This window comes from Batrachochytrium dendrobatidis (genome assembly GCF_000203795.2).
Source record: "Batrachochytrium dendrobatidis JAM81 unplaced genomic scaffold BATDEscaffold_2, whole genome shotgun sequence".
NCBI lineage: Eukaryota > Fungi > Chytridiomycota > Chytridiomycetes > Rhizophydiales > Batrachochytrium > Batrachochytrium dendrobatidis.
This window is the reverse complement of record NW_006281100.1, coordinates 1,508,136-1,534,794: the sequence shown is the minus strand read 5'-3', so window position 1 is coordinate 1,534,794 and position 26,659 is coordinate 1,508,136. Positions and strand designations below refer to the sequence as shown.

At 39.3% G+C, this 26,659-nt stretch overlaps 7 protein-coding genes across 7 annotated transcripts; 2 read left to right on the top strand and 5 right to left on the bottom strand.

Moving 5' to 3' along the window:
* Window positions 1-2,039: 2,039 nt before the first annotated feature.
* Window positions 2,040-2,552, top strand: BATDEDRAFT_9844 (uncharacterized protein; the record flags this gene model as incomplete). The annotated part of the gene is made up of 1 exon (XM_006676488.1): window positions 2,040-2,552. The coding sequence occupies one exon, from the start codon at window positions 2,040-2,042 to the stop codon at window positions 2,550-2,552; it is 513 nt and encodes a 170-aa protein (XP_006676551.1).
* Window positions 2,553-2,763: 211 nt separating this feature from the next.
* Window positions 2,764-4,553, bottom strand: BATDEDRAFT_9716 (argininosuccinate synthase; the record flags this gene model as incomplete). Its single annotated transcript, XM_006676479.1, has 5 exons — window positions 2,764-2,957; window positions 3,070-3,814; window positions 3,882-3,935; window positions 4,027-4,092; window positions 4,359-4,553. 5 exons carry the CDS (start codon window positions 4,551-4,553, stop codon window positions 2,764-2,766), a joined length of 1,254 nt encoding a protein of 417 aa, XP_006676542.1.
* A 579-nt stretch (window positions 4,554-5,132) lies between these two features.
* BATDEDRAFT_23104 (uncharacterized protein) lies at window positions 5,133-9,284 on the bottom strand (the record flags this gene model as incomplete). Its single annotated transcript, XM_006676642.1, has 6 exons — window positions 5,133-5,475; window positions 5,593-5,969; window positions 6,058-6,382; window positions 6,456-7,348; window positions 7,429-9,218; window positions 9,254-9,284. The coding sequence occupies 6 exons, from the start codon at window positions 9,282-9,284 to the stop codon at window positions 5,133-5,135; spliced, it is 3,759 nt and encodes a 1,252-aa protein (XP_006676705.1).
* A 198-nt stretch (window positions 9,285-9,482) lies between these two features.
* Window positions 9,483-15,799, bottom strand: BATDEDRAFT_34497 (uncharacterized protein; the record flags this gene model as incomplete). The annotated part of the gene is made up of 8 exons (XM_006676763.1): window positions 9,483-9,670; window positions 9,776-9,905; window positions 9,972-10,198; window positions 10,275-11,310; window positions 11,382-14,881; window positions 15,086-15,176; window positions 15,256-15,406; window positions 15,735-15,799. 8 exons carry the CDS (start codon window positions 15,797-15,799, stop codon window positions 9,483-9,485), a joined length of 5,388 nt encoding a protein of 1,795 aa, XP_006676826.1.
* Window positions 15,800-16,260: 461 nt separating this feature from the next.
* Window positions 16,261-20,566, bottom strand: BATDEDRAFT_86689 (uncharacterized protein; the record flags this gene model as incomplete). The annotated part of the gene is made up of 9 exons (XM_006676894.1): window positions 16,261-16,649; window positions 16,719-16,815; window positions 16,879-16,904; window positions 16,966-17,160; window positions 17,268-17,530; window positions 17,614-17,915; window positions 18,011-19,639; window positions 19,751-20,064; window positions 20,185-20,566. The coding sequence occupies 9 exons, from the start codon at window positions 20,564-20,566 to the stop codon at window positions 16,261-16,263; spliced, it is 3,597 nt and encodes a 1,198-aa protein (XP_006676957.1).
* A 1,363-nt stretch (window positions 20,567-21,929) lies between these two features.
* Window positions 21,930-24,488, bottom strand: BATDEDRAFT_34496 (uncharacterized protein). Its single transcript, XM_006676762.1, has 4 exons — window positions 24,221-24,488; window positions 23,242-23,835; window positions 22,664-23,156; window positions 21,930-22,553 (listed from the first exon to the last, which is right to left on the bottom strand). Exons 1-4 carry the CDS (start codon window positions 24,467-24,469, stop codon window positions 21,967-21,969), a joined length of 1,923 nt encoding a protein of 640 aa, XP_006676825.1. The 5' UTR covers window positions 24,470-24,488; the 3' UTR covers window positions 21,930-21,966.
* A 763-nt stretch (window positions 24,489-25,251) lies between these two features.
* Window positions 25,252-26,342, top strand: BATDEDRAFT_9386 (ubiquitin-specific protease OTU1; the record flags this gene model as incomplete). Its single annotated transcript, XM_006676444.1, has 6 exons — window positions 25,252-25,310; window positions 25,382-25,428; window positions 25,517-25,666; window positions 25,837-26,054; window positions 26,126-26,182; window positions 26,271-26,342. Coding segments are annotated over 6 exons (603 nt in total), but the record flags the coding sequence as incomplete, so codon positions are not given.
* Window positions 26,343-26,659: the final 317 nt, after the last annotated feature.

Sequence of the window (26,659 nt, the reverse complement as noted above, 5' to 3'; positions counted from 1 at the left end):
CTAAAATATATATTGACACTGGAAACGTAACCTGACCATACAACGCCCTATTATGATTCATTTAGCCGACTCTGTTGAGGCTGGAAACACTGTATTTGCATAGCACCGAAGCCGGTTATTTTATGCGACAAAACTTCGCATCGTATTTGCTTGGCTTTGATGGTTTTACCAAGACATTATATTATGAGTTACTACGATATTGTTTGTCTAGACTACTTTGTAGGATTCATGGTTTTATTGTGGATACCTGCATTACAAACTCAGGGTTGTCCAAGGTTTGTCCACGTGGGATAGTGATTCGTTTGATGGGATGAATTATAGTATCTCGTGGACTGGGTTTACCGTAAGCATGTACGCCCCGCAGTTTTTAGGGTTGATTGGATCCATCAAAGTCATATAAAGAATACAAGCATAATTAAAGTCGATAGTATTGCATTAAACGGCCACTATCCCTATTACCTTTAAATTGGCCCTATACTATTTTATTGCTTCAAGTTAGATTTACAATGAATATCTGTGAGCTTATTGATGAGCAGCCTGTCAGGACGCTGCTTTCGCTCTCCCACCCTACCGAGCCGACTTTTTTCTGTGCTACCACTAATACTACTAGTGCAGTCAAGATGCCTGCTGCCGATTTGGCTGCTTTTGTCGATGCTCCACCACCCCTCACTACTGGAAAATCCAATCCTCAGTATCCAAACTATTCTCACAGCCAGTATATGCCTGTTGCACCGTCTCCCATTTCATCTTGCCAAAGCAATCCTCGGCAGCATCAAATACCTCTGACCAACAAAAACTCTTTATCGTATCAGCCCCATACAGCTAGATACACCTTGGCCCATCCATACCATCGTTACAGTGCTAATTCCAATGTCTTACCAAGTCTTTTGTATCCATCTCCAGCACTAACAGGCACATCTCCATTGCAGTCTCCATCAATTCATACATTTCTGTCCACTCCTTCATTGTCCTATGCTTGTTCCCAACCCATGTCACCCTTTACTCTCTCAAATGCCAGTCAGCCATTTCGACGTCCTCATCTACCATATCTTGTTCTTCCTCCCAGTCGGACTCTACCGCAACCAGATCTATTGCAAGAATGTCAAACCACAATTAGATCTGCGACTTCTTTTGGACAAAATTTCAACGAGACATCTGCTGTAATTGCCACTCCTATGAATGCACTGCCACTTTTTCAAGCCAATGGAGCCATCACCAGTGTATCTGGTGTCATTTCAAGTTATACCAAGGCAATGGCCGCGCCTTGTCCTGCATCTCCTTTACCACCGACATATTCACCGCCAATAGTACGTGTCCAGTCACCATCGATATTCAAGAATTTTCAAGAGGGTTCGAGTCGACAAAAAAACAGTTTTGAGCCTCATCACCATGATTGTCTAGAGCAATTCAATCAGCAACAATCAAGTAAGGCTGAATGCATAAAAAGTCGACCAGTTTCACAATACGTATCCACCAATCAGTGCACAACAAATTACACGTGTTCTGGTATCAGGTTCAATGGGATGAGAATAAACTCTAATTTTGAAGCCAATACAAGTGATCTGCCACAAACTCCAACTGCAGACACATGTGATGCCACTCCAACAACTATTGGTACGTATATTCAGGGTGCTGGTAATCAGGATATTGCTGAAGAGAAAAGCCACTCTGCATATTCGCTTTGCTCGAAAGACGTGGCTGCAGTCGCGCTTACTCATTCGGATACTAGTGCTGGTACATGCCATACTGGTAGCGATCTGATAGATTGTTGCTCTACCAATGCCGTACTTGATACTATTAGAACCACTACTACAATTCAAGATTTGTCTTTGTGCTGTACTGCTCTCTCAACATTGGCTGCTATTGCTGTTTCAGACGAGTCCGATTCCATACGCTCTACTTTATCATCGTCCTCTATTGTGCCATCTACCATTACTCTTCCCGCCCCGATCCTTACATCTCTAGACTTTCCATCACAGCATGAGCTCATATCATCCCAGTCTTCTTCCACTGTCTCATCGTCTGTACATTCCATTCCAATGTCTCAGTCTTCTCCATTTTCCAATTCATCTGTTGCTGCTCTGTCTGATAATGGTAGCAGCTACACTCCATCCTATTCATCTAGTCCCAGTCATTCTATTCTCTCCACCTCTATAACCGCCAAACAGATTTCCACTCATTCATCCCTTCGACAGCAGCCGCAAAAGTCTAAAACCAAACATGTCTTTTTATGTACTTTTCCAGGCTGCTCGTTGGGATTCACTCGTCGTCAGAACTTGCGATCGCATATGACCATCCATACCAATGAAAGACCGCATGCCTGTGACAAATGTCCTGCAACGTTCCGTCGTCGTCAGGAGCTACTACGTCATTGTCGCAGTGTTCATGCTCCTGCTGGTGTTAAACTATTCCGGTGTTCACACTGTCTCCGTCTGTTTGGCCGTGCCGATGCTTTAAAACGTCATATTATTGCTAATGGCGGAACATTTGGTGAGGATGGTGTTGCACCTTGGGCTTGTTCTAGATCCAAATCAAGTGTGACATCTCCTTAGCCTTTAGTCCAATTCATTTGTCATTTTTACTTTAAACATTTAATTATTCAAACTAATAAACCCAATACCACATTTGAATTCATTTTGCAATGCTTAACATTGCAACTCTGCAGCTATTAGAGCGGTAGAATGGATTCATAAATCTTTAAAATCAAGCATGCACTTGTAAATGCTTTGATTTCCAAACCAAAGTTACTTTTTGGTCCGCTGCCTACTGGTCCAACTTGTTTATCATTGCCTGCTGATTCATGTATGCCTTGAGACGAATGCTTTGAATCTTGATAAAACCTTGACTGTCAGAAGGATTAAACCCACCCGCCTCGTCCATTGATGCAATCTTTTCATCATAAAGAGATGTAGGCGATGAACGACCTTCAATCATAGCATTGCCTTTGTACAATTTGACTATTGAATAACATTACAAAGATGGCAGATTCAACCGAGATTATTGTCTTGTACTCATTTGAACACGCATGTTGGTAGAGTTTCAAAGCAAAAAATACAATGACTGACTTACCCTTGACAATACCGTTGACTGCTTTTTGAGATTGCTCAACACTGGCCATGATAAATTCACGCTCAGAAGAAAACCACAATCCATTGTAGACAATTTCAGCAAGACGCTGGGTATAGGTGTCCTTGAGACGACGTACCTCACGATCAAGAGTTAGACCTTCAAGATCAACATGAGCAGCACGAAGAATTGTACCGCCTGGGGTTTCATAGCATCCGCGAGATTTGATACCAATAAAACGATTTTCGACAATATCAATTCTACCTACACCATGCTTACGACCAAGCTCGTTAAGATAGAGGAACAGTTCAAGTGGGTCAGTGACACTCTTTCCGTCTACAGTGTTGACCACCTTGACAGGTTTTCCCCGTGAAAAATGAATTTCAATGCGCTCGGGAGTGTTGGGTGCATCTTCAGGATCAACAGTGAGTTTCCACATATCTTTGGGTGGAGTAGTATTGGGATTTTCAAGAATTCCAGCTTCAAAGGATATATGGTACAAGTTTTCATCCGTAGACCATGGCTTTGCCGCTGTTTGGGTAACAGGGATGCCTCGCTCTGCAGCATACTGTAGCAATGCAGATCGACCAGGAAACTTTTCAAAAAACTCGGGATCGCGCCATGGAGCAATCACCTCAATCAATGGATTCAAGGCATAGTAGCCCAGCTCAAAACGAACTTGGTCATTGCCCTTTCCAGTGCAGCCATGAGATAGATACTTGCAACCTTCACGTGCAGCAATCTCAATCTAATTGTCATAAAAGTGTGAATAGAATGCTCATCTCATCAGTACGATTCAATATCAGATTACACACCTGCTTACGAGCGATGACTGGGCGAGCAAGAGAAGTGCCGAGAAGGTAAACGCCCTAATGGATTGTATCAAGAATAATAGATTTAACTACTGATTTGGTTTAAACAGGTGTTGCAGCAGTATAAGCCCAATATGATTCAGTTTACCTCGTACAACAAATTGGCTTGAACGGCAGGCCAAATCAAATCCTCAACAAACTCTTTGCGGAGATCCTATTCAAAAAACCTCGTTCGATTAGCATTGGGATTTAAATCAGTGCTCGGTTCTGACAGATATCATCAAAGAGTGTTCCAGTAAGGAATCGAGTGTTTAACATCCAAAACAAACACTACACTGCTTTCAGTGTAGTATATAAATCACAATCAAGTCAAACACTCTTATTATTCGAGTTATAAGCAATTCACACAAATAGCACTATCAATGGAATTGGTAATATGTTTTATCGAGCAGGAACCACATGCCGTAGTTGATCACCCACCTCAATAAACACTTTTGTTGCACCAATCTTGAGAGCCTTGAGGCGAGCAACTTCAAAGTCTTCTTCCTGACCAATATTGGCAATGTAGGCAATAACCTCGTAGCCTTGCTCGATCAGCCATGCAAGAATGCAGGAAGTATCAAGACCGCCAGAATAGGCAAGAAGCACTTTTCCCTTTGATGCAGTTCCAGTCATTGAGATTAGTAATAAATTCAAAACACAATTTGGGATGTAGTCAACTCGTGGTTGGATCAAATATGCGATATAGCCATCTTTTTTTCAATCATATGATCAATATCAGCCGATTTGTGTGATTTGTAGTTTACTGAACCCGAGGTTGAGGCAAATGCTATTCGATACAATCTCACAATACGGGTTGTTGAGAGATTGTAGTTGATAAAACCATCTTGCACATTGTCTTGATTGGACTTTACTGCCATGTTCGCGTAGAATAAAACTCGACAAGAGCGTCGTATAAACAGTCAGTTTCATGAAATGATCATTCTCACCAAATCGTTAGGCAATACTGTGTTTACTGAGCCCTTTAGCAAGACTCGCTAATCTCTGTACTCATTTTTCTATAAAATACCAACACATGTTTAAAGTAGCCTTCACATTACAGTTCCAGTAAATAGGGTGATGATTATCATGAGACTGTTTATTATACACCAACACTTTTATCGAGTATCTCATGCTACTTGAATACGGCGGCGGTAAGCAAATCGATACATGTTTTGTATTAAACCGCCATGTGAAGCCAAGAGTCATCATCCGTTACAGCATTACCACCATAATGCTACCATCGGCGCGTCCAAACACCGCCATATCCCCAGATTCTAGATCAATTAAACTAATAGACGAAACAGATTTGTGAGATTTTACAAAAGATGGTTCTGGTGAGATCCTTAGATGCTTTAAAGCAGTAGGGGCTTCAGATGGAGGTGTCGAGCCCAAGGAAACTCGTTCTGGAGGGAAAAGTCCCTCGTTGATTTTGGGTTGAAACATATCGATCGTCGAGTCATAAACCCCACTAGGGTTGTGGGCTAATCCTTTATATGCATAAATGCACATACTTGTCAACTCAAGTTCCGACTTCAATGCATGCACTTGCTCAAGCCTACAATTCAAACAAAATGAATAAACATGTCAAGCAAATAGGTAACTTGAGCTTGCATACTTTTGTTTTATACAAGTCACATTTGTCTACATATAGATCAAGAATATCAAGACTTACGTTGTGCTTGATAAAAATTGAATTGCGCTGTTCTTGTCGACTATTACAACCATAAATCCCTGTGATGTCAACTGAATAGTACAGCCAGGCACACCAAGATCCTTGAATGCAAGCTTGCGACCATTAATAGAAAACACATGTAAAAATGATAATCCATTGCTAGGACCAGACACGGACTGAGAATGAGCTATGATTGTAGCATCACAAGAATTAAAAAGCACGTCGCAGATCGTACTTTGTATACCATCGTGCATGGGATAATCTAAATCTATAGAAGTCGGACACGGTGGTCCATAAAGAGAGTTGATAATGAGGGTTCCATCAGCAGAACCGCTAATCACAATGCCATGATCTCGGTTCACAAGCACAGTGGTCACCTACAGCAGTTTTGAACACATCAGCATACTGTAACATTATGGTTTATAGTATCAGCAACCAATATATGTTTAATATCAAGTAAGTTACCAAATCATCATGCCCGTAGTAGATGCGACATCCATTTTTGTTTACAATACATTTGTCACGCATATAGGTGAGCGGCCACACTCGAACAGTGGTATCTCTTGAGCCAGTAGCTAAAAATGTTTCATCCTCAGACAACCCAACGCAGGTAATAACGTCACGATGGCCATAGACTCGATCAGACAACTTGACCGATATATTTACAATCTGATAAATGCAAAGCGAAAAATCACAAATTCCTCCGACAAAAATAAACTGTCCATTAGAAGTAATATCAATGCATTGCGAGTTGGGCTGAATGCCATCTGCAAGAACTGTGGGAATCAATCTGAAATAAGAGATATTTTACGGTTAAATCTTGTAATCAGTAAAAGCACACAGCTTGAAATAACACACACTACCTGCTCTCGCATCCTTTAAGATCTTGATCAAGTCGCATGGGAACCGAGTCTGATGGAAACGAGGGTCTCCATTGATATACAGAAATATGCAACTTTTCATCAACCATCACTATACTGGATCCACTATTGCCACGCGAGCCTGATTTATATGTCTTTGTCCATCGCTGTGTGCCTGCATTAGAAATTTCAGCACATTTTATCATTACAGGAGGAATTTCTCTATTCAATTTCAAAGTAAAGCTTAAAACACTTGGACGATCAATGAATCCAGATACGGACGAGTTCCTTGAGCTGGAGGCATCCAATATCTTCATAGGCACAGCAAGTGTCGAGGAAGCCGTGGCCAATTGTTTTGAAAAGTGGACTGGGTCGACAAACGACGTGATTAATGATTCAGAACTAGGCGGAGACCCTATGGGACTAAGATTATTTACAGCTTCTGTGACAAACAATGAAGCAGCGGCCGCTACCGAAGTAGCCAGAGAAACCACATCAGTCGCTGCAGTTTCGTCAGTATTCAAAAATATACTACGACGTGGTATTTTTTGTCGAGATGGATGAGGCTTGAAAAATAATTTGGATGGTGTTTGACCAAAATGGCTTATTTGATCTTCAATCGACTGACGCTCTGTGGGGTCGCTGATACGATTCAAGTCAACTGAGCCTTCGTATGTAAGATAGTAAAACACATTGTGCGCTTCAATGGCAGCATCTCCTGTTTGTTTGTAGCCCCAAATCAAGTCAATCCATTGATTGAGGTGATCGGATACATATTCGCTCTCTAATGCTTCGCGATGTATTCGAATAAATTCTTCGGGTGTTGATGCCCAGGGTGGAAGAACAACATCGTTCAAACGCTCTCCAGATTGAGTTGCTCCCAAATCAAAATTATTCTTTTATCATGAGTGATAATGTAAAAATCAGTAATCTACAACATCACTCCATTGCATGTCTACAAAAATGTGCAACTAACCTCGTTTCGAAGAAATTCTGGCAAGTAAAAAAACTCGGGAATAAGCTCCTTTACATCACTACTACTTGTACATACAGAATGCCAGCACGAGTCCAATGATCGAAATTGTCGATCAGGATGATCAAATTTGCCTCCTTGAAGGTGGATGTGCAAGGAAGTAAATGGTTCTAATCTAAGCAAATAAAACAAAACTGATCCAGGTAGGGAGTAATGAGACCCATACAAAAACTTTTTAACTTGACCTTCAGGATCCTCAAACGAATGATATCGCTCTAAAAAGCGTGCTAGACGATCTGGATTTAGCGCACCGACAGGCTTAGACAGATCTCGATAGATTGTCGGATCAGCCAAATCAATTGTGTGACTTGAGTAATCGTTCAGTATCCATGGAAAAACAGGATATTGCGTCAAATCATTATATGTTCGTCCACTGTGTGTGTTAAGAGCCATTAGATACTCAAAATTGGATATGTCACGACGAACCCAACGATCTGTCAAATCACTTCGCTTCAAACTTTCCTCTGGCCCAACCAGCGCAGATTCTTTCAAGTTTGGCAGCCCAAAACTGAATATTTTGCGTACAATACGATTGCGATCCTTGCTTCCCTGTTTACCATCTCCATCAAAAAAGCTAAACAGCTGTGTACGACCATCAACAAAGAAAAACTCGACACCGCTATTACGAAGCTTATACCGTCTTAAAAACACATGCTGCAAATCAACCAGCAGCCACTTTTTTTCAGTCATGGCGTCTTTATCAATTGCTAAAATCGGCCGATTTGAGGCAGTCGAAATTTGAGCTGATTGATTTAAACTTGTTGTTGAGGTGGATTCTGGAATGAACTGCAGAAACGTTGACGAAAGTCTAAGTTTTCCCTTGACAAAAGACATGCATTGTATCATCTCGCAAAACGCAGTACACACAATCAGCTCTTTTCCAACTTGTAAATCATCGTTGGAAATACGGCCCACTGTATCGTCGTTTGGCAACTCGTCAATACTAGGCATGCTTGCATCAGATGAATCACGCTTGAATTCAGAATCCGCTTGTAATTTCTGAATACGCTCTGCCAGTAATTTCTTACGATCAGAAAGTGAGTGTAGCGACATTGCCGAAATGCCTTGCAGTAGTCCTCGCTTGATTAAAAAGCTAGAACGTGAAGGAGGAAGTTTGTCTCGTTTGGTAGAAGCATCGATATGGGTGTTGAAGTTTTTGTTTAAAACAAGTCTGCGACGCATCCTCAAAGAGTTTTCATAAGGATAAAGCTTAGTAAATCGGTGTGAGGGTGTTGTTATGGCCCATATATGCCGTTCAAGACCCAATTCCTCAGATTGACAGCTCCATTGATCTACCACAAGTTGCATTGCACACTCGTATGCCTGAATACGCTCGGTAATGCGACGTGTTCGAACTTCTGTTTTTGTAGCTGCAGTAGCCAAAAGTTTGGTCATCATGGTAGTAAATATAGCCTGACTAGAGTCGGCATTCTTTGCAGCCTTTGACAGAATCAAGCGGCTTGCATCTACAAACCGTTTTGTAACTTTGGATACAGTTGCCATCCATTCTTGCTCAGTATTACGCATTGCAGAATACAAATGCTTTTCTGAAAACACGGCCCAAATTTCACTCTGTAAAAATGTATCCAACTTTTCTATGCCAGATGTAACTGCATCCAAGGATGGATTCACAATTTCGGGAAAGCTTGACTCGACAACCTTTTTCCATACAAGAAGTAATTTTGCGATGCATTTCCTTAATGGTATAAAGTCTGAATGAATCCTGTCTGCCTCTATCAAATTACCTAAAAGGTAAAGCACAAATGACTTTGACACCTCTCCGTTTGCGATTTCTTCATACGGGATGACGCGGGATAAAGTATCTAGTGCAAAATCTCGTCTATCTTCAACATCAGAAAAAAGTCCATTTAACGAAATTCTGACAAGCAAAACAATGAATGAGTCATCCGATGACTGAATTGTGGACTATAACATTACAATCGATGTATATTACAGTATTAGATTGAATTATCCACAGTTTTAATATGGTCGTATGTTTATACCAGATTGTGTACCTTCCACATAAAATGGTATCCCTTTCGCGGTCTAAGCTGCTTGCTTTCAATAAGTTTTGCAATAAATGTGGAATATGCTTTAGCCAAATCCGGATATTCGTCAAAAGGATTTGAAGTATGCACTGCTAGATCCGTTGTCGAAACTCTTTTTGACGAGGTTGTTGCTATGGCTGCACAATCAAATCAATTCAAAAGTGAGAACTCGACTGATCCCAAACAGTTATCCATAGCAATACACCGATGTCATGACTACAAACAAGCTGATAAAAACTCACTTTTGGTTTGTTGGAGTAAACTTGACCAGGTATACATTGCATCGCCATATTCCAGCTTTAAACCACTAAGAATATCCAGCTTATGAAACAAAAATTGATCAATCAAGCTTGCAAAACTTGACAAACTTTGCTGTGTATTTAATAAATATTAGTTTACAGTATTTGTAGTTTTCTTATATGCAAAAATCATTCTTACAATATCTAAATCTGACAGTATTGATCGGCTATCAAGTTTGTTTAAAGTGATATCAATCAGCATGACAATGAGGGTTTGAATTATAAAATAGGCCAAATTAACTGGAAGCAGCAAACATAACGCGACAATAGACTCTTCTACTAGATTCGTTTGGATAATACTCAAATCATCCGGTTGGCTAATGAGGCAAACTAACACTTTTAATAAAGTTACTGGAGTTTTAGTTTCTAAACCAAGGTATGGTTAAAATAAAAAGGTTAGTTTTTGCAAGTAGAAAATCCAACGGGCATTAGACAATCATACCTTTTACAGTCATCTGAAAAACTGTTTCGTCTAATGAACCGGTGTTTCCAGAATTGCATATTCGGCTAATAATAGCAATCATAATTGGAAGACTCATTATCTGACGACAAGTTGAAATGTTTGCGGGAAATGAAATGATTGTCAATAAATCATCTCCAAGTTGCCCAGAAACTTCTGGTCGAACATCTTGACAGGAAACCAGCAAATCCAAAAGCACTTTTAAAAAACCAGAATTTACAATCAAGCAATTGCTTGCTTCAAACCCAGTCTTTGCACTGCTTGTTGACAGCTCAGGCGCCGATTTTGAAAATTCGATTTTGGGATCTTCACATGCTGCTGAAACTGCAAGTGTAGATTCAACTGTTTGCATTACAATTGTATTTGTTCTAGTTCGTTTGGCATCGATTGAAATGCAAGCCAATTTTAAAAGGCATTCGTATAGATGCTTAGTCAATGGATAGTTTTTTGAAATTCCAAATATAACAGATGGATGAATATCCAACAAGGCTTTTTGCAATCGAAAATATTGGATCGAGTCTGAAAGAAGAACAAAAACAATCCAATCATATACCAATGTTCTGATCATCTCAACTGAACTATCCATGAATCTGAATACAATATCGAGATCTACAGAATCAAGAAGCTTTGCTATAAAAGTCTGGCCATGCAGGCTGTCTGAATTAAGAAAAATCCGATATAAAGGCAAAGATGCGTGATTATATATAGAGCACCAAAGACTTTCAATGATTGGACTCGTATCATCCAAATATACTGGAGGTTTAAGAAGATTGACTGCAAACCTCCATGCGTGATGTTCATCGCCCGTCATTTTAAAACAGCCGTAGTGTTGCTCAATCGCATCCAACCAGAATCGCAATCCAAACTTGTCGTTAAGCTCATTGTATTGCAATAGTAGTTTTTGAATTTCGTCAAAATAAGTCTTAAGCATAGTACTGCTGCTATGCGACCAAATTTGAGGTTCAAAAATCAAGTATTCGTCAATCGCTGCAACTAGTTGAGAAAAAGAAGCACACACCTAGTCAAGGCAGTTAGCAGATATTTTAAAACTTTTAAATAATGTATTACGTGAGTGCAGTGCCAATGTACCTTGCGCATCTTGATCATCTCTTCAAGTATTTGAAATGATAGGTCAGATAAACACGCTTTTTGCAACAAAAGCGAGATTGTTCGAACACCATTTGATTCAAAAAATTGATTCATGAGCAAAGGACTTTGCGAAAGCGCAGTAGTGATTAAAGAAAATACAAAACAGGTTCGTTCCTGGGGAGATGACTGATAGTATATGGTTTTTTCACATTCATAGACTGGAAAACTGACTTGGCAAAAAAGAGGATAAAGGACTTTTAGACCGCCAAGACACTGAATCGCATTTGCAAATGTACGAACTGAAACACATGCCACGCTATGTAGTGTGGCATCGCCATGCAATTTTACTTGATCATAAGTAGACAGGTTGCGACAATTTGTCCCAGAAACAGATAGCGGAGTTAGAAATAATAGAGGCTGTTGCTGTGAAGAAAGAAGCTGAAAGTGATAAACATCCGACTGAATTTCCACATCCTCTGGTGGTCCAAAATGCAGCGTTTGTATGATTTCTGAAGACAAGACATAATTGAAAAGCGCAACAGCAGATATATAACCGGAAAACGACGGCGATAAAATACAAGACCCATCGGTATTGTACGTGACACTGGATCCGACATAGCCCTGAACATTTTCAGTAGATTTGGTAAAAGGTGCGTTACCTTTCCACACCATTACACCATTCATGTATACAGTAGAAGTAGTCAAGTTGAATATTCCAGTGGAATGTGTAACAATCAAAGAGTACCATTTTCCAGGTATTACCGATGGGGCAACAATCTTTGTGGAAATAGGAGGATCCGGTGGAGAAAAAACCGTAATAACAAGTGAGTGATCTTCAATACTCAACTGCTCTCCAGACCCAAAAGGAGACATCATTGATAAAAGTATCTGACTAAAAGTATCAGTAGCAAAAGCCGACGATAAAAAGTTGATATACACCGAGTATCCCCGTCCAGTGGGATCTGGCCATCGCGTAAGTATTGGAAGTTGTATATATGATTGTTTTTGTCGAAAGGCAAAGTAGTCAATGTTTTCTTGTATGGAATCAGCTTGAACAGCGATGGTAATGGCATTGAGTAGCTCATCGTGTATTGTTGGAAGATAGCAAATAGGCGTAAAAATAGGCGATGGCGCTTGAGTACCAGTAGAAGCTGCTTCATGATCTGAATGGTGCGCTTGAGCTGAAACAAACGTATCATGATGTTTCAACTGTTGAAACAGGGTTTTAGCGTCAGAAATGCTAAGGGAATATGATACCAGCTGAATAATAATATCGACGATTGCTTTGACATGATTCTTGTCAACTGCCGTGGGAAAAGCAGTTTTGAGAAGAAACGTCAGTAGACCAGCTTGTCGACAAACAGTAATGTTTTCATGACTAGATTGTACAAGTTCTCTCAATCGATATGTCGCATCGTGTTGATGTCTTTGAGTAAATTTAGGATAAAGAAGCAAAAAACTTGCAACGCTTGTTGTATCTCGAAGTACTGGCGCATTTGAAGATACCCCAAAATTACAAAACATACTTACAAACCTTTCCATTAGCTTGTCTGACATAAGATTCACGTTCTGAATTTTACTATACACCTTGCTATAACCGTCGGCTGCATAAAAAGCTAATCGACTATGGGGAATCCATTCAAGTGTATGCTGAATGCACTTCATAATCAGTTCAAATATCTCATTAGCATCATCGGCATGACATTTCCAAGACTTTTCAACAACGTTTTCAGAGTATCTGTCAAGAATAGTATCAACAAGATGATTCATCCAATGTGTTTGGGATATTGTGTACTCGAGTATCGCAGATGCTTGGCTGCTTTTAAAAAGTGTGCAGATTTTTTCAAATATAAGAGCAGCAAGACAATGCTGAGAAGGTATAAATGTGTGCATAGACAAAAACGTCAATAATCTTTCAAACACCTTTACAGCAACATCTCGGCGAGGTATCAACACGCATATATCAGTTTGATGGCAACATAAAGCTTGCATATTATGGAATATCATGCCTAATGATGTAGATATAACCAAGGGGTCTTCTGTAGATAGCATACCAAAAAGAAAAAGTCGTACATCCTCATTCTGATAAAACAGACTCTCGAATGCCTGTTGATTTCGATTGCTGATTGTAAAAAGCAATGCAAACATTGTGCAGCGACAATTGAGATTATTGACTGAGCTGCATGAAAAAAATGTACAGAATAATGCCGTGAATAAACTAGGATCGGTGTGAAATACTTGAAACGGATGTAACGCGCTTCCGTATACGTTGATAAAAAATTGAAGCCAGATCTGATATTGATCAATGTGGGTTTTGATAGAAACCAATTGAATAATCTTGTCGGATAATAACTGACTTCCTTGACTTGAATACGTAGTAAACTGGGATAGTATACGTGCCACAAAAAAGACAAGCTGACATTGTATATCTGATGAAATGGTTGGCATGGATAAGAGTGTAGAAGGAAAGAACATGTGTAAATCAAACAAAAGATCCACAAATCCACAGCCAAGTATGGCCTCGAAAAGCTCATCCTTCCATAGCTGAGAGTAGTCAAGAGTGTCTATTGTTAAATTGCTGATAAATAAAAGGCATGATGCAGCGCTCTGACAATGTAATATTGTGGTAGAGGTAGATAGCCAAGATGAACAAGGTGATAGGGCCAAGCGGATTTGATCAAATACAGTTTGTAAATTGGAAAAAACCAATTTATCATCTTTATCACTGAGTCGTATAAATGACTTTTGAATGACGCCCAAAGTTAAATCAAGCTGCCAAGATGTTGCCAATTTTATAGACACATTATTTGATTCAAACGGTATAGATAACCAATCGCAAAGCTCGGCTTGATTAAAGGGTAGGACAAATGGAGGTAGTAAAAATGACTGCGATGTCTGTGAAATATCAAAGTCTATTATCGTAGAAGCGGATTCACATTGTTCCATCCAAACAGATGATGGATACTTGAGCAAAAATGCCAAAAGCGTAGATGAATCAAAATGAACTCGTACAGGTTCTAACTCGGTTTCCATTTTTGTCTCGAGCGGATTTACGATGGGCGAATAAGCTTTTGTAGGGGCCAAATGATCCATGAGTCTAATCAATGACCACTGCGAAAATATTTTATAGAACTGAACTTGGGCTATAGACGCATTTTTAATCCGTTTGTCATAGTATGAAGGTTTATCTGAACAGCCAACCAATGAAGCCCATGTAGTAGAATTGGAAAGAATTTGAATAGCACACGTCGGATACTCGGCTATCAAAATACCAATAATATGAATGTATGAAATATGAATAGCTGATTGATATAGCTGATCCATGGATGAAGTAGCTGATTTTAAAAACTTGGAGCATGTTAAAAGCAGTCGATGAATGTCCTGATTTTCAAACTCCCAGCCTGTGCTTTCAGTGTCTTTGAAAATAACAGTTTCAATATGCTCATTCCAATTGACCCATCGTTGATTTGTAAATGCCATGCAAGAAAAAAGATACTCTGCTACACATAGTATTGTTGGTAAAGCATGTGTAGAAGCTAAAATGCTACTGTATGTTTGATTTGACAGTCGTTCTAGTAAACTGATTATACAAAGAATAGTTTGATTGTTGGTGACTGGTGAGATTTGTCGTATATTCAATAGATGCTGGCAATGCTCAATAAGCCTTAGTGATAAAATGATAGCGCTAAAACCATCCTGATTACTACTAGATTCGCATGCTTCAATAAAAACATCGAGCGATTTAATGGCGTTGGCAACCTCGGATTCAGTCACTTTGGGAGTATCTGATAAAGCCTAATATAAAAACACAATTTTCAAAATTAATGCGATTCATGGATGCATATATCTGGTGCAATCAGATAAAAAACTTTACCTGTTGACAGCTTTTTTGAATCAAACCAAATCGATTTCGTTTGTAAGGCATTTGATACTGCTTTTTTGAAGAGTTTAAAATTAATGCTTTGGAGGCGGTGTTGCTAATCCATGGGCAAATATCTGGAATCAGCATGATCCAACTCAACTCGCTATTTAGCACATACAGCAGCTGATGCTGAAATATAGGTGAAAAGGATTCTAATAGTTGACATAGTGGAATACAGGTCTCCTGTTCTTGAGAAAGTAGCAGTTCTTTGGGTGTGTATAGAATGCTATTTGGTGGTGGTGAATCTGACTGGTCCGAACTCGCTGCAAGATGCGTTGATGGCTGGTCTGATTGGCAGCTAGGACTATTCTGAATATGGTCAACATTCAAAATCTGCTGTTTTGAAGGAAGAATCTTGAAAGGGGTTTGCCACTTCCACATAGGAGTTTATCAAGACAAGGATGGTATATGTACTGCTGAATTGATTATACTTGTTTGGCGAATTTTGTGTTCTAACGGAAACTTCCGTCGACCATTTTTGGTGCTCTAATGGCATCTTGAACTGTATGTGGTATCAGTTTCAAATAACTGCGTTCAAATCAACACTGTTATCACGCTGCTCTTGACACACTCGTCAAAGTTCTTGTAAATACTTATTTCACGGTTCGTTTTATTAGTCATTGCATTTCGAGTCATGTCTGCTCAGCAATGGGATCACACTTGTTATCAAAAGTACGATTACATCCGTATTCATCTAAACGGAACGCTAAACGAAAGAGTCAGTGTATATGATAAACAATCATGAAGTGGTTTGTCAGTTTACTGAACAATATTGTGTTTATTCAAGAATCGTGAATGTTTATTGAGTAGCCAGTTTCTAGTAAGAAAGCGCAACGGGTAATTAATAATTGTTTATTTCAAACAAAAATAAAGACAATCACAAGGATAGATACAGAAAAGTGTTCTATTTTATGTGAGTACGACTGTAAATGATAATGCAACATGGACACCAAGAGTCTATATTTTTGGCGCGTCGGTAGTTGCTACCACATCTTCATCACCAAACCGAACAGTAAGATCCAACTGCGATCCTTCAGTATCTTCACCCACCATATTATCTGCTATATCATTTGGCTGGGAATTCAGTTCGCTATGTGATGCTATCTTGGTGTCTGCCTCATATATATTTCCATCACTAGCTGTTTTCTCCACATCCTCTTCCTCTTCATCAGCATCCTCCATAATTGTCGATTCAGGCGATGCAAGAGCAAACACATCGGGTCTTGCACGACGTGCAGTAACTGCTTGATCTCTAAGCTCAACCACAACTGTGAGCCAATCACGGATAATTTGCGCCGGTGATCCCACGTAGTTTTTATCAGCTCCTTGATCTTGGAAAGGCACCACTTTGATAAAAACGGTAATTTAGATTGATGCAGCCATATACATTTTAAATTTTTCATGAAAATACATACTTTTTAGAATCCTTTTGACTCGTGTAAACCGGATCTTTTTCTGAATAGCTGTAGGGTCATAATGAATCATTTTTTTGACAATTTCCATTGTAAATAGCTAAAGGACATAAAAACTGCATAAGCCACCTTATTTATAGTCCAAGATCGCGCATCAACTTACCTTGACTGTGTCTAACCAGATTTTGACTATATCAAACCAAAAGATTAAAAATTGGATTCTAAATCAAATGATAAATCAGCACCATACCTTCTTTTGGTGTTTTTCCAAAAATATACAGCACGCCTTTGACAAGACGATGCACGGATTTTGGAGGTTTCTTGTAGCTACGAAGTTCCGCCAAAGCCCGATTGTCCATTTTGAGCAACAACTCTCGTACATATCCAAGAACTATTTTTCCAAAAATAAATCGTCGCCGAGTCATCTCATCAATTGAACTGGCATCTATGTATGCATTCAATTGGTTTTATAAGAGGTATTGGTTGATGCATCAGCTGCAAGTTAGTCAATCTATGGCTAGAAACGGCATATATAGTTTTCAACCCACTTACCCAGATGCACACTTTGTGTGCTTTCTACTGCTCCAAATTGACTTTCTTTAAAATTTTCTAAAGCTCCAGCAATTAATTTACAGAGTTTGGATATTTCTTTTACACGTTCATCCAAAGCCTCCATGTTGCTGTCAGATTTGAGAGTCACCAATGCAATGCACTCTCCATTTGCATTATTAATTGGAATTACACAATATCCGATTTGATTTTCTGGCACCGTGATTGCCAATCCTGTAGTACATACTTCCACAAGCTTTTCCGAACTGTAGTTATGGATCAATAGTGAAGTTAGTATTAAAAATAGTTGTAATGCACGACTTTTGCATGAAGAATAAAAACCACTTACAGGCCAGGGATATCATCTTTTTCAACTTTAGAAAGCCTAGATGACCATGGTCTAATGTAAGGTGAAGCCTGAATTGAACGCGACTCGGACTGCGGATAAGATGCTTCTGGTGTAGATAAAGAAACGGACTCGATTTGAAAAATTTCGGGATCAAGTGATTTAGGATTTGGCTCAACTATAAAGATTTGAATTTCAGCACTGCATCGGCTAGACAAATAGCTCATGGCCGATTTTGCCACCTCAATTGACTTGATACGATTCTCTATGCGGGTTAAAAGACTTACTAATCGAGATACCGCAAGCTAGCAATGCAAATAAAATCAGTTACTTTGCCTCAAATTTGTGATTTAAAATAGTCGACCAAAAAACATAGCATTGTTACTCATTCATCAGCTACCTTGGAAAAATCCATATCAGCGCGAGTAAGTATTTCAGGTCCACACATAACCATATCAAATGCGCCAAATGGTTTATCTTGCGCTGAAACCAAAGAGACACCCATAAATTTAGCTTGCTCGTTAGATTGAATGTTTTTAGTTACCGCTGTTACAAATGAATCTTCCGACAGCATTGCATTTGATGCCACATCCTCAATTAAAACATTATTTTCAAGTAAAATAATATGGTAGTCAATGCCAGAGCCTTCGTTTGTGGTTAGTCCCAAATGAGTAGATCTGAGCTCCTTGCTGGTAGCTACTGTGCGCATAAATGATTCGATAACTCCACTTGAAGCAATTAAATCTTCATCGGTAAGCTTATCGTGTCCATTAGTCAATCCGGTGAGAGCAGTTTCAACCAACGAAACTCGGCCAAATGCCTTGCTATTTGGATGAATTTTTTGAAATGCATTTTCTAGAACATTGATAAAAGCGTTGCAAGCAGTGGAAACAGATAAATCAGTTTGCAATGCCATTGTTTCAATTTCTTCCAGTGCTTCCTGTTCAATTTTAGATCGAGAAAATGTATTTTCTTTAGACTCTGCAGCTTTGCTCGTCACCACATCGAGTGCCCACGTCAGCAATGGAACCATTTCAGCCAGCCCTTGAATATCAGATTCACATATGGATTCAATTTTGATCAGCATTTCTTTTATAGACACTGTTTCAAGCGATCCAAGGTGTGATCTGATACTAGATAAAAGTTTCAATACTGTAGGAGAAATATCAGGATTATCAATGATAATAGTGAGAATTTTGATAAGGTATCCAACTCGCAAAACTCCACTTGGCTCTAAAAGGCAAGCAAGAAAGCTGCCTATTTGATCAAGAGCTTGATTTTTTGTTTCCAGCTGTGCTTTTACGGCAGAGCTTATTTGAGACGCTGTTATGGCAGCATTAGCTCGCGCTGTACGCTTTTCGGCATGAATCTGCTCTTCCTCGACTTCTTTTTTGATTTGAGTCATTAGACTGCAGAACAAATCAGTGCCAAATTCTCCTAAAATTCCTTTAGCAAAACCTTTATAAATACTCTCCGATACCGCCACAGTGTCGTCAGAATCTGCGGTAATGTCTGTATCAGTCTCATTCTGGAATCGCGGATTGGATTTTCCCAAACAAAAGTCTTTGAATGCTTTAGAGGCTGCATCCTCGTGAATCGAATCGTCCAGCTTCAACACCTCTGAAATTGGCAACAGTGCTTCAAGCCAATCATTGACGGTAGAGTTTGGAGAAAGTTTGAATTTGGGTACGTACAGATGTTCTTTATATACTGTATTGAGCAGTGTGCTGTGACCACTGACTTTTGATGAGAGAACTCGAAGAAAATTGGTTAGTTCATTGACGCTCCACATGCACATAAGTTTAAGATTCATCTTTGTAAAAAAATTGCAGTCCCATCGTTCTACTGCTGCTGGATCCAGGGCATAGATTGGCTCGGATGGATCAAACAGTAAATTGTTTGGAGGAATATCAATGTTCATGCTGGATTTTTCCTTTGAGATATATTCGCACTGCTCAATCACTTTAGCGTATAGCTCCGGACATGACTGAATATCGGTAGTTTGCGCTACACTTTTGAACTCTTCAATCTATTAGTATTGCAAAACGATTGTATATTTAGTTTTAATCCATGTTTGCGCAGCAGTTAGCCATCAGACTTTAAAAACTACATTAAAACATATAAGCAAATGTATAATTACAATCTCTGAACGGTAAAGCACTCCTGGCTGTTTTCTCCATATAGATGTAGTCCAAATTTTGAATGTTGAGCCAAGCAAGCTAGTAAAGATGCGCCTGTTTTCGTCGATTCGTGCAATCTGAGCAAGTTTAATTCTTTCAATCTCATCCTGCTTGGCCAACTCGTCTGCAATTTTTTTTGCTTCCTTGAAAGCAACCAAATCTGATATTTTTTTATAAAGTCCTTCGGCTACAGCCTTTATGCTTTTGACATATGGTGATGATGTTTCTTCGGAAAAGTTGGAGTATGTAGGATTGTTTCGAAACAAGTGTTGTGCTAAAAAGTTTTTGGTAAAAAAGTATATAGATTGGATCAATATAGTACTTTAAAACAATCATGCCCATGCATCCATTATATTGATGTTATTCCACTATTTGGCTGTCTAAAGTAACATACCAAGCCAGTTGAGCGCGTCAAATCTATCCTTGGGTAAATCGTATTGCATATTGGTTGCGTCGTCTAAAGTTGTTTGAGAGTCGGCAAGCTCAATGGACCTGGAGCATTCATTTTTCAAGCTCTTGTCTATACCATCGCATTCAAGGTTTTTGCGTCTCTCCACTTCGATAATCAATTTTTCGAGTGATAATACAACTGTTGGAAGTGTGGTTTGAACCAGATATGCTCGCATTTCCAAACTGACTTCTGGGACATCCAAAAACTGCTCCGCAATGGCGCTGATGGCAATATTTTGAGACAATTCGCTGATTTTTTGGTGTTCTGTTGACTGTTCTTTCAGCTCTGTATCTGCATAGGGTGTTGAACCCATATCTAATGACATGATTTGTACACGGATAAAGTTGAATTTGACTTTGTGGGATTTACTGAAGCTGTAATATGAGCATTCAATTTTTTATTCAAAAACGAATATGAAAACCAGTCAACTAGAGAGTTCATGACATAATATTGTCCAATAAACCGACAAGTCATTTCATGACTGTTTACTGATTCCTTTGTCTTGTTTCGCCTTACATGAATATGGGTGTAATGGTGGTAAATAAATATATAGTTTCCAATCCAATACTTGCAACACACTAAGCAGCTATTACAAGTGTTTAGTGGCATTTATAAATTATTATTAGATCTCATGGAATAAAAAATGTATTGAGATCATGAGTCAGTTCTCTTAATGCTCTTGTACAATATAGCATCACATCCATCAGTACATGTCCAACCCAATCTCACTGCTCAACTGGATTGGGGAAAGTACTCCACTTGAAAAAACAATCAGCTCATCCCCAGGTAGATTTAATTACTATAAATATTAGTTTTTTTCACCGAATCTTTTTCCACTTGAACAATAAACACTGCACCACTAGTTCGAGCTCGACTTTGCTCTGTGGTCGATCTCACGTTCCCGGTGACAAATATTAAGCGGTAATGCATTAACCGCTTCTAAAAACACAGGGTGTGTCCTTTTCTTCTATGGCATGCTTTGCACCTGAGAAGCGGTATATTTTTAAGTTGTATTTGACCGAGTTGGTTGTTTTGGCATCTCCAATAATTATATTCATGTAACATGAAATACTGTATTGATCTTGAAGTAACTACCTCTGAAATAAACAGTATTTAAATTTGTATTCAACACTTGTATTTATTTTGTATTGGTTGTTTTGGAATACGCAATGGTTAGATATTCGGGTTTTCTACTATAAACTGATTCTTTTATCAAAACTCTCAATTTTTTGGTATTTGGATGGCATCGTGCGTTGGTGTTGGTCCATTCCAGACGCTAGAATCATTTTTTTGTGGGGTTCAAGAATAGAAAATAAAGGACTATGAGTGTAGCTTCAAACCTCTGTTGAACAGTTGGTGAACCATGTTAATCAGACAGATGGTTTGTGAAATGGAGTATTGCTCAATGAAATGGCAGTCTGAGTGTTGCATGTCGCTGTTTAAAAGGTCTCGAGTGTATTGGAACAGAAATATCAGCATTTGCTCTGTATTTTTGTACAAGAATGAGCACAGCGATTGGTAAACTAAGAATTCAAAAAAATTATTGTCCAGTAAGATTGGCACTAATCAAACATGATTGTTTATCATGCATTTTAACATTTGGTACTTCATTCATGTGAATACAGTTGTAATGATACTCCGTTTTACGTGTATACAGATGTAGATCTAAACTTGAAATAAAAGTATTTGCTTGCAACATTTGCTTACAGCATTTTTATTTTGAACTCAAAGTGGACCAATTCCAAAGTAAAACCCATTAGACCATGATGGGAGATTAACGTCTGGTTTGTACTGATACACGGGATGACGGAAGGGGTTAGGAGTTGCCTTGACTGACAGTTTAGATCCAAGGTGAGGTAGATTGGAGCCCAGTGCATCGCCCATCTGCTCAAGTCCATCTGTAAACACTGCCTTTTGATTGGCCTCTATCAGCATCTGAACGCACGGTTTCCATTCTTTGTATGACATGACAGCTGCATTAAGAGCAATGACCAAATCAGGCTTGCCTACACCAAAATTGAACTTGGTCTTGATCTCATCGGGAAGGTTGGGTGGAATGGGGAAAGCAGTTCCTTCAAGATATTTGGGCAAGTAGAGATCCGTGTTGAAAGAAATAAAAATACTACTATCGGAAGCTTCGCTGCGCATGGCAATGGATCGATGTTTTGCCTTGATGTCCTTGGAAATAGATGGCCCAATCATATGGATTGCTACATGGCAACCGGGAAACATGGGCAAAAGAACCTCAAATAGTCCCATGTAATCGGCCTCAATTTCGACACCCACCAGGTGAATGGTGATAAGGCAAGGCTCTGTTTAAACATTTGGGTATAAACAATTAATTGTATAGATTGTCAGAAATAAAAAGGCAGATGCGACTAGTGTTGTGCTGGATAATAGATCCATGATTGCAAAAGCATACCTTTTTTTTGAGCGGCAAGACCCTGTATAACAAAACGATTAGTGAGGTACCAAATAGTCATGGGAATGTCAAGAACAAGCGCGGCTGGATTGTCAAACGACCATCCACGAGCCTCAAATAGCGTTTTCCAGTCCACAATTGTATTGACATCAAAGTCTTTAGGAAAAGGCTTAGATAATGGGTACATCTCATCTGGTAGACCGAGCATAGTAAACTTTTCTTGTGCTGACGGATTGGTGTCCTGGATCTGAGCAAGCATATTAGCTGCCATTTCACCACAGGCAACATTGTTATAGCAGCCACAGAGACGACGAAATATGCCAACATTGTGATACCCCTGCTGGCTAAGGAAAGGAACTTGATTGTATGAAGCCAAAGGAGATTTTTCGGTATAAAAATCAAAAGGCAGATTATGAAGCTTCCACTCCTCCAAATGGGCGACATTGATTTTGAGCAGACCACACATGGGCTTATGCTGAGGCCAATCTTTTTTCTAATGTGGTTCAACAGAGTGTTAATAACATCAAAACCGATACAATTTAAATCCAACACTTTAACGTTAAAACAACAATACATACAGCACATTCTGCAGAGCAGTAAATGACAGCTTTGCAAGCACTGCACTGGCTAGGTTTGGTAAGAATTTCTTTTTTGCACGTAAAACAAAAACGGTTGGGCATAGGCAGCAGCTTAATATCAAGATTCTTTACACCGCGTGGGGTCGTAACCTGATCCTTTGCCTCTTGTTGCAAGATTTCCTTTGATCGTTTCTTTTGGATTTTAGAAAGCTCTGGAGCAAGAGCTTCGCTAGTAGTGACACGTATGCCGCACTTGTCATTCATGATAGAAGCGACTTTGGAAACGATTGCGTCAGAGCAGGTACGGGAAGATAAAAACATGGCGATTTTTGGACGACGCACAGGCGACTTGGTCAAAAACTCGGGACGAGCAATGGCCTTGATCAGAGTAGCAACAATATGCTCGGCAGTGGGAGGACGCAGATTTTTGGTAAACGCAACTACACGAACGACACCTTCCTCGACAACAGAGGCAGATTTGGCACTGACACCAATCTCCCAAATGGCTTCGGTAACGGGAGCCTTGCAAATTTCCTCTTCCAGTTCCTTTGCCTCCTCCTCAACATTTCCTGCTAATCGAAGATCTACTCCTGCCTTGTTAGATATCAAATATATTGTCAGTAAATAGTGACACTGGATTTTCCAGCTGAAGATTGATCAAAGCGATAAAGAATAGAATAGCGACTATTAAACAGATCCATGCCGTGGTATTTGAGGCATTCTCATCAAACTCATAGTTTGATCAAAGCAAATGACAAGACAGGACAAGTGCATAAACAATCAGCACAAGATGGTTGAAATTGGTAGTATGTGCCTCAAGACATTAGAAACACAGTATCTAGTGATCCCATAGCAATTCATACTAGATACTAGTATAGACTACAGCATATGAATAAAGAAAAACTACCAGAACATGAACAGAACAAAGTGGGGCGACTCGGTCTGTAACTCATAAGATTAGGATCAGTAATATAGATACCTGAGTAGAAAGAGAGAACTTTGAAATCAGTTTAAAGAGGATAGGAGTAACGAGCATTATCAGAAGCAAGACAACAAGATGCTGATGGTTGCTGATGGCGCCTTTTGGATCCGACTGCAGTTGGCTCACAAAGGCAAGAACATCAAAGACCAAGAGCATCAATGCTTCAATAATCCCACCGGTGGGAGGAACAGCACCAGAATCTGGACCAGCGGTTGAATTCGTAGTAGAATTCGTAGTGGAATTCATTGATTTAGCAGAATACAATCAGAATCCGGTAAAACCAGAGTTTAGTAATTCGACTTGAACCAATGCATCATCAACATGTCGATCAGTCACTATTCGACATGTTGATGCTGAATAAAGCGTGCCATTCTAGTGTAGTATTCTGGCTTGATTCATGACATTACTTTCTAATTATTTCTGATTATTTCTTGCTATTGCTGGTTATGATCCTAGACTTCAGATACACTCGCTTCTGACATCCAACTACACGTGATTTACTACCATTGAAGTCTTACTGAGTATCAGCACTCTCCAGCCCATTCACGATGGTATGTACAATCCTGCTTACTAACATCACTATAAACCACATCATCACTGACTCATGTACAGAGACTTCGTTGTAGGCATGCAAAAGGCGTCGACACATTTGGTGCTGGTCTAGACTCTACTTCCAGTCTCGCTGATCTCAAAGCTTCTCTGGCTGCTGTAACTGGAATCCCTGTCATGACTCAGTCCAGTTGAGTCAATCCTCTTCTGCTTCAACCCTTGCTTTTTATAGTCAGTATCTGATATTGTTCTTATTAACGGCATCTGCTCATTGGCTTGGTCTAATAGTTAAATTTGGATTTCCGCCAAAACTTGTTACTGGAGCCGATACCGATACCATCTCTGCATGCGGAATCAAGGACGGCGAGCAATTGATTGTCGATAGAAATACTACTCTGGGTGCTAGTGTAGAACTTACCAAACCACATACTGTCCCCGCTTCAAAATCTATCCCTGCTACTTCCATCCCTGTCAATGGTGGCATATTGGTAGTCCGTGAAATGAAGGATGACAATAGCTGCTTGTTTCGATCGATCGGGTAAGCTATTGCTTGCGTGGATACTATTACTCGGCAGCAATACTTGCTAACATCTCCTTGTATAATCCAAGTTATCTGCTGGAGAACAATCCAGAAATATCTTCTAAATTAAGAAACGGTATTATTGATTTGCCATGCCAAATGCACTGAATCAGTTTGTCGTCATACCAGTTTATTTGAATGGCTAAACCTATCGTTTAAACTAGTCGTTTCAAGCAAAATTCTGGCAGACCCAATACACTACAATGCTGCTATACTAGGAAAAGATCCCTCTGTATACGCCAGCTGGATACTCAAGCCAAATTCTTGGGGAGGTGGTATTGAACTCGCTATTTTGTCTGAGCATTACAAAGTGGGTACGTAGTATCGAATACTTGATCTTGTATTTGAATTGGAATTAAACTCGTTAATACATTTATATTCAATCTCTTGTTTTTAGAAATAGATTTGATAGATGTCGCTACTACCCGAATGAGTAGACTTGGTAAGCAGTTGTTTTTGCTATATTAAAAATTGTGTGCTGGAGATTGCTCATTTTGGTGTTTCTTGTTGCTTTGTTTACTATTAGGTGAAAATCAATATGAATCAAGGATATTTGTCATGTACACAGGAATTCACTATGATGCCATCTCTTGGACACCAGCAGAAAATGCTCCTCACGACTTTGAACAAAGGCTATTTAAAAATCAAGAAGCAGACGATATCGCACGCGGAGCAATAAAGTTGGCTGAGATTTGGAAAACGGTATTGAAACTAGGCTTTAATATTGTCAATGATACAGATATATTTTGCAATAAACTCACTGTTTTATTTAGCAACGAAAATTTACCAATATGGTCGATTTCACTCTCAAGTGCGGCATTTGCTTACTGGTATGTCGATGAAATGTATAACCTGACTCGTTATTTTTGAATCATTTGTGTATAGACTCATTGTGTTTGTGTCAAACTAATACTACAGCCTTTGGTTGGCGAGAAAGATGCACGAGCACATGCCAGTTCCACTGGCCATACTTCATTTTCGGAATACTAACTGTATATCGTGAGAATAGTTCATTTCAAGTCTCTATCTGCGATGTACACTCGACTGGTTTTGAATTAAAGCTAGATTTAAACCACTTGAAATTAAACATGCTTTGATATTAAACCGATGAGCGTTGGCAAATTTAATGATGATTTGATATCAATTCCGATAAAGCATGCAGCTTGATATTAAATCAAGACATGGTATATATAGAGCAAGTGGCATGCATGAGTAGCTACAGTGTCAATTCGAACAAGTTTATATTGATATTTGTTGGTGAATGCACCACTCCACGAATAACCAAACTGATATCATACTCTAGTTTT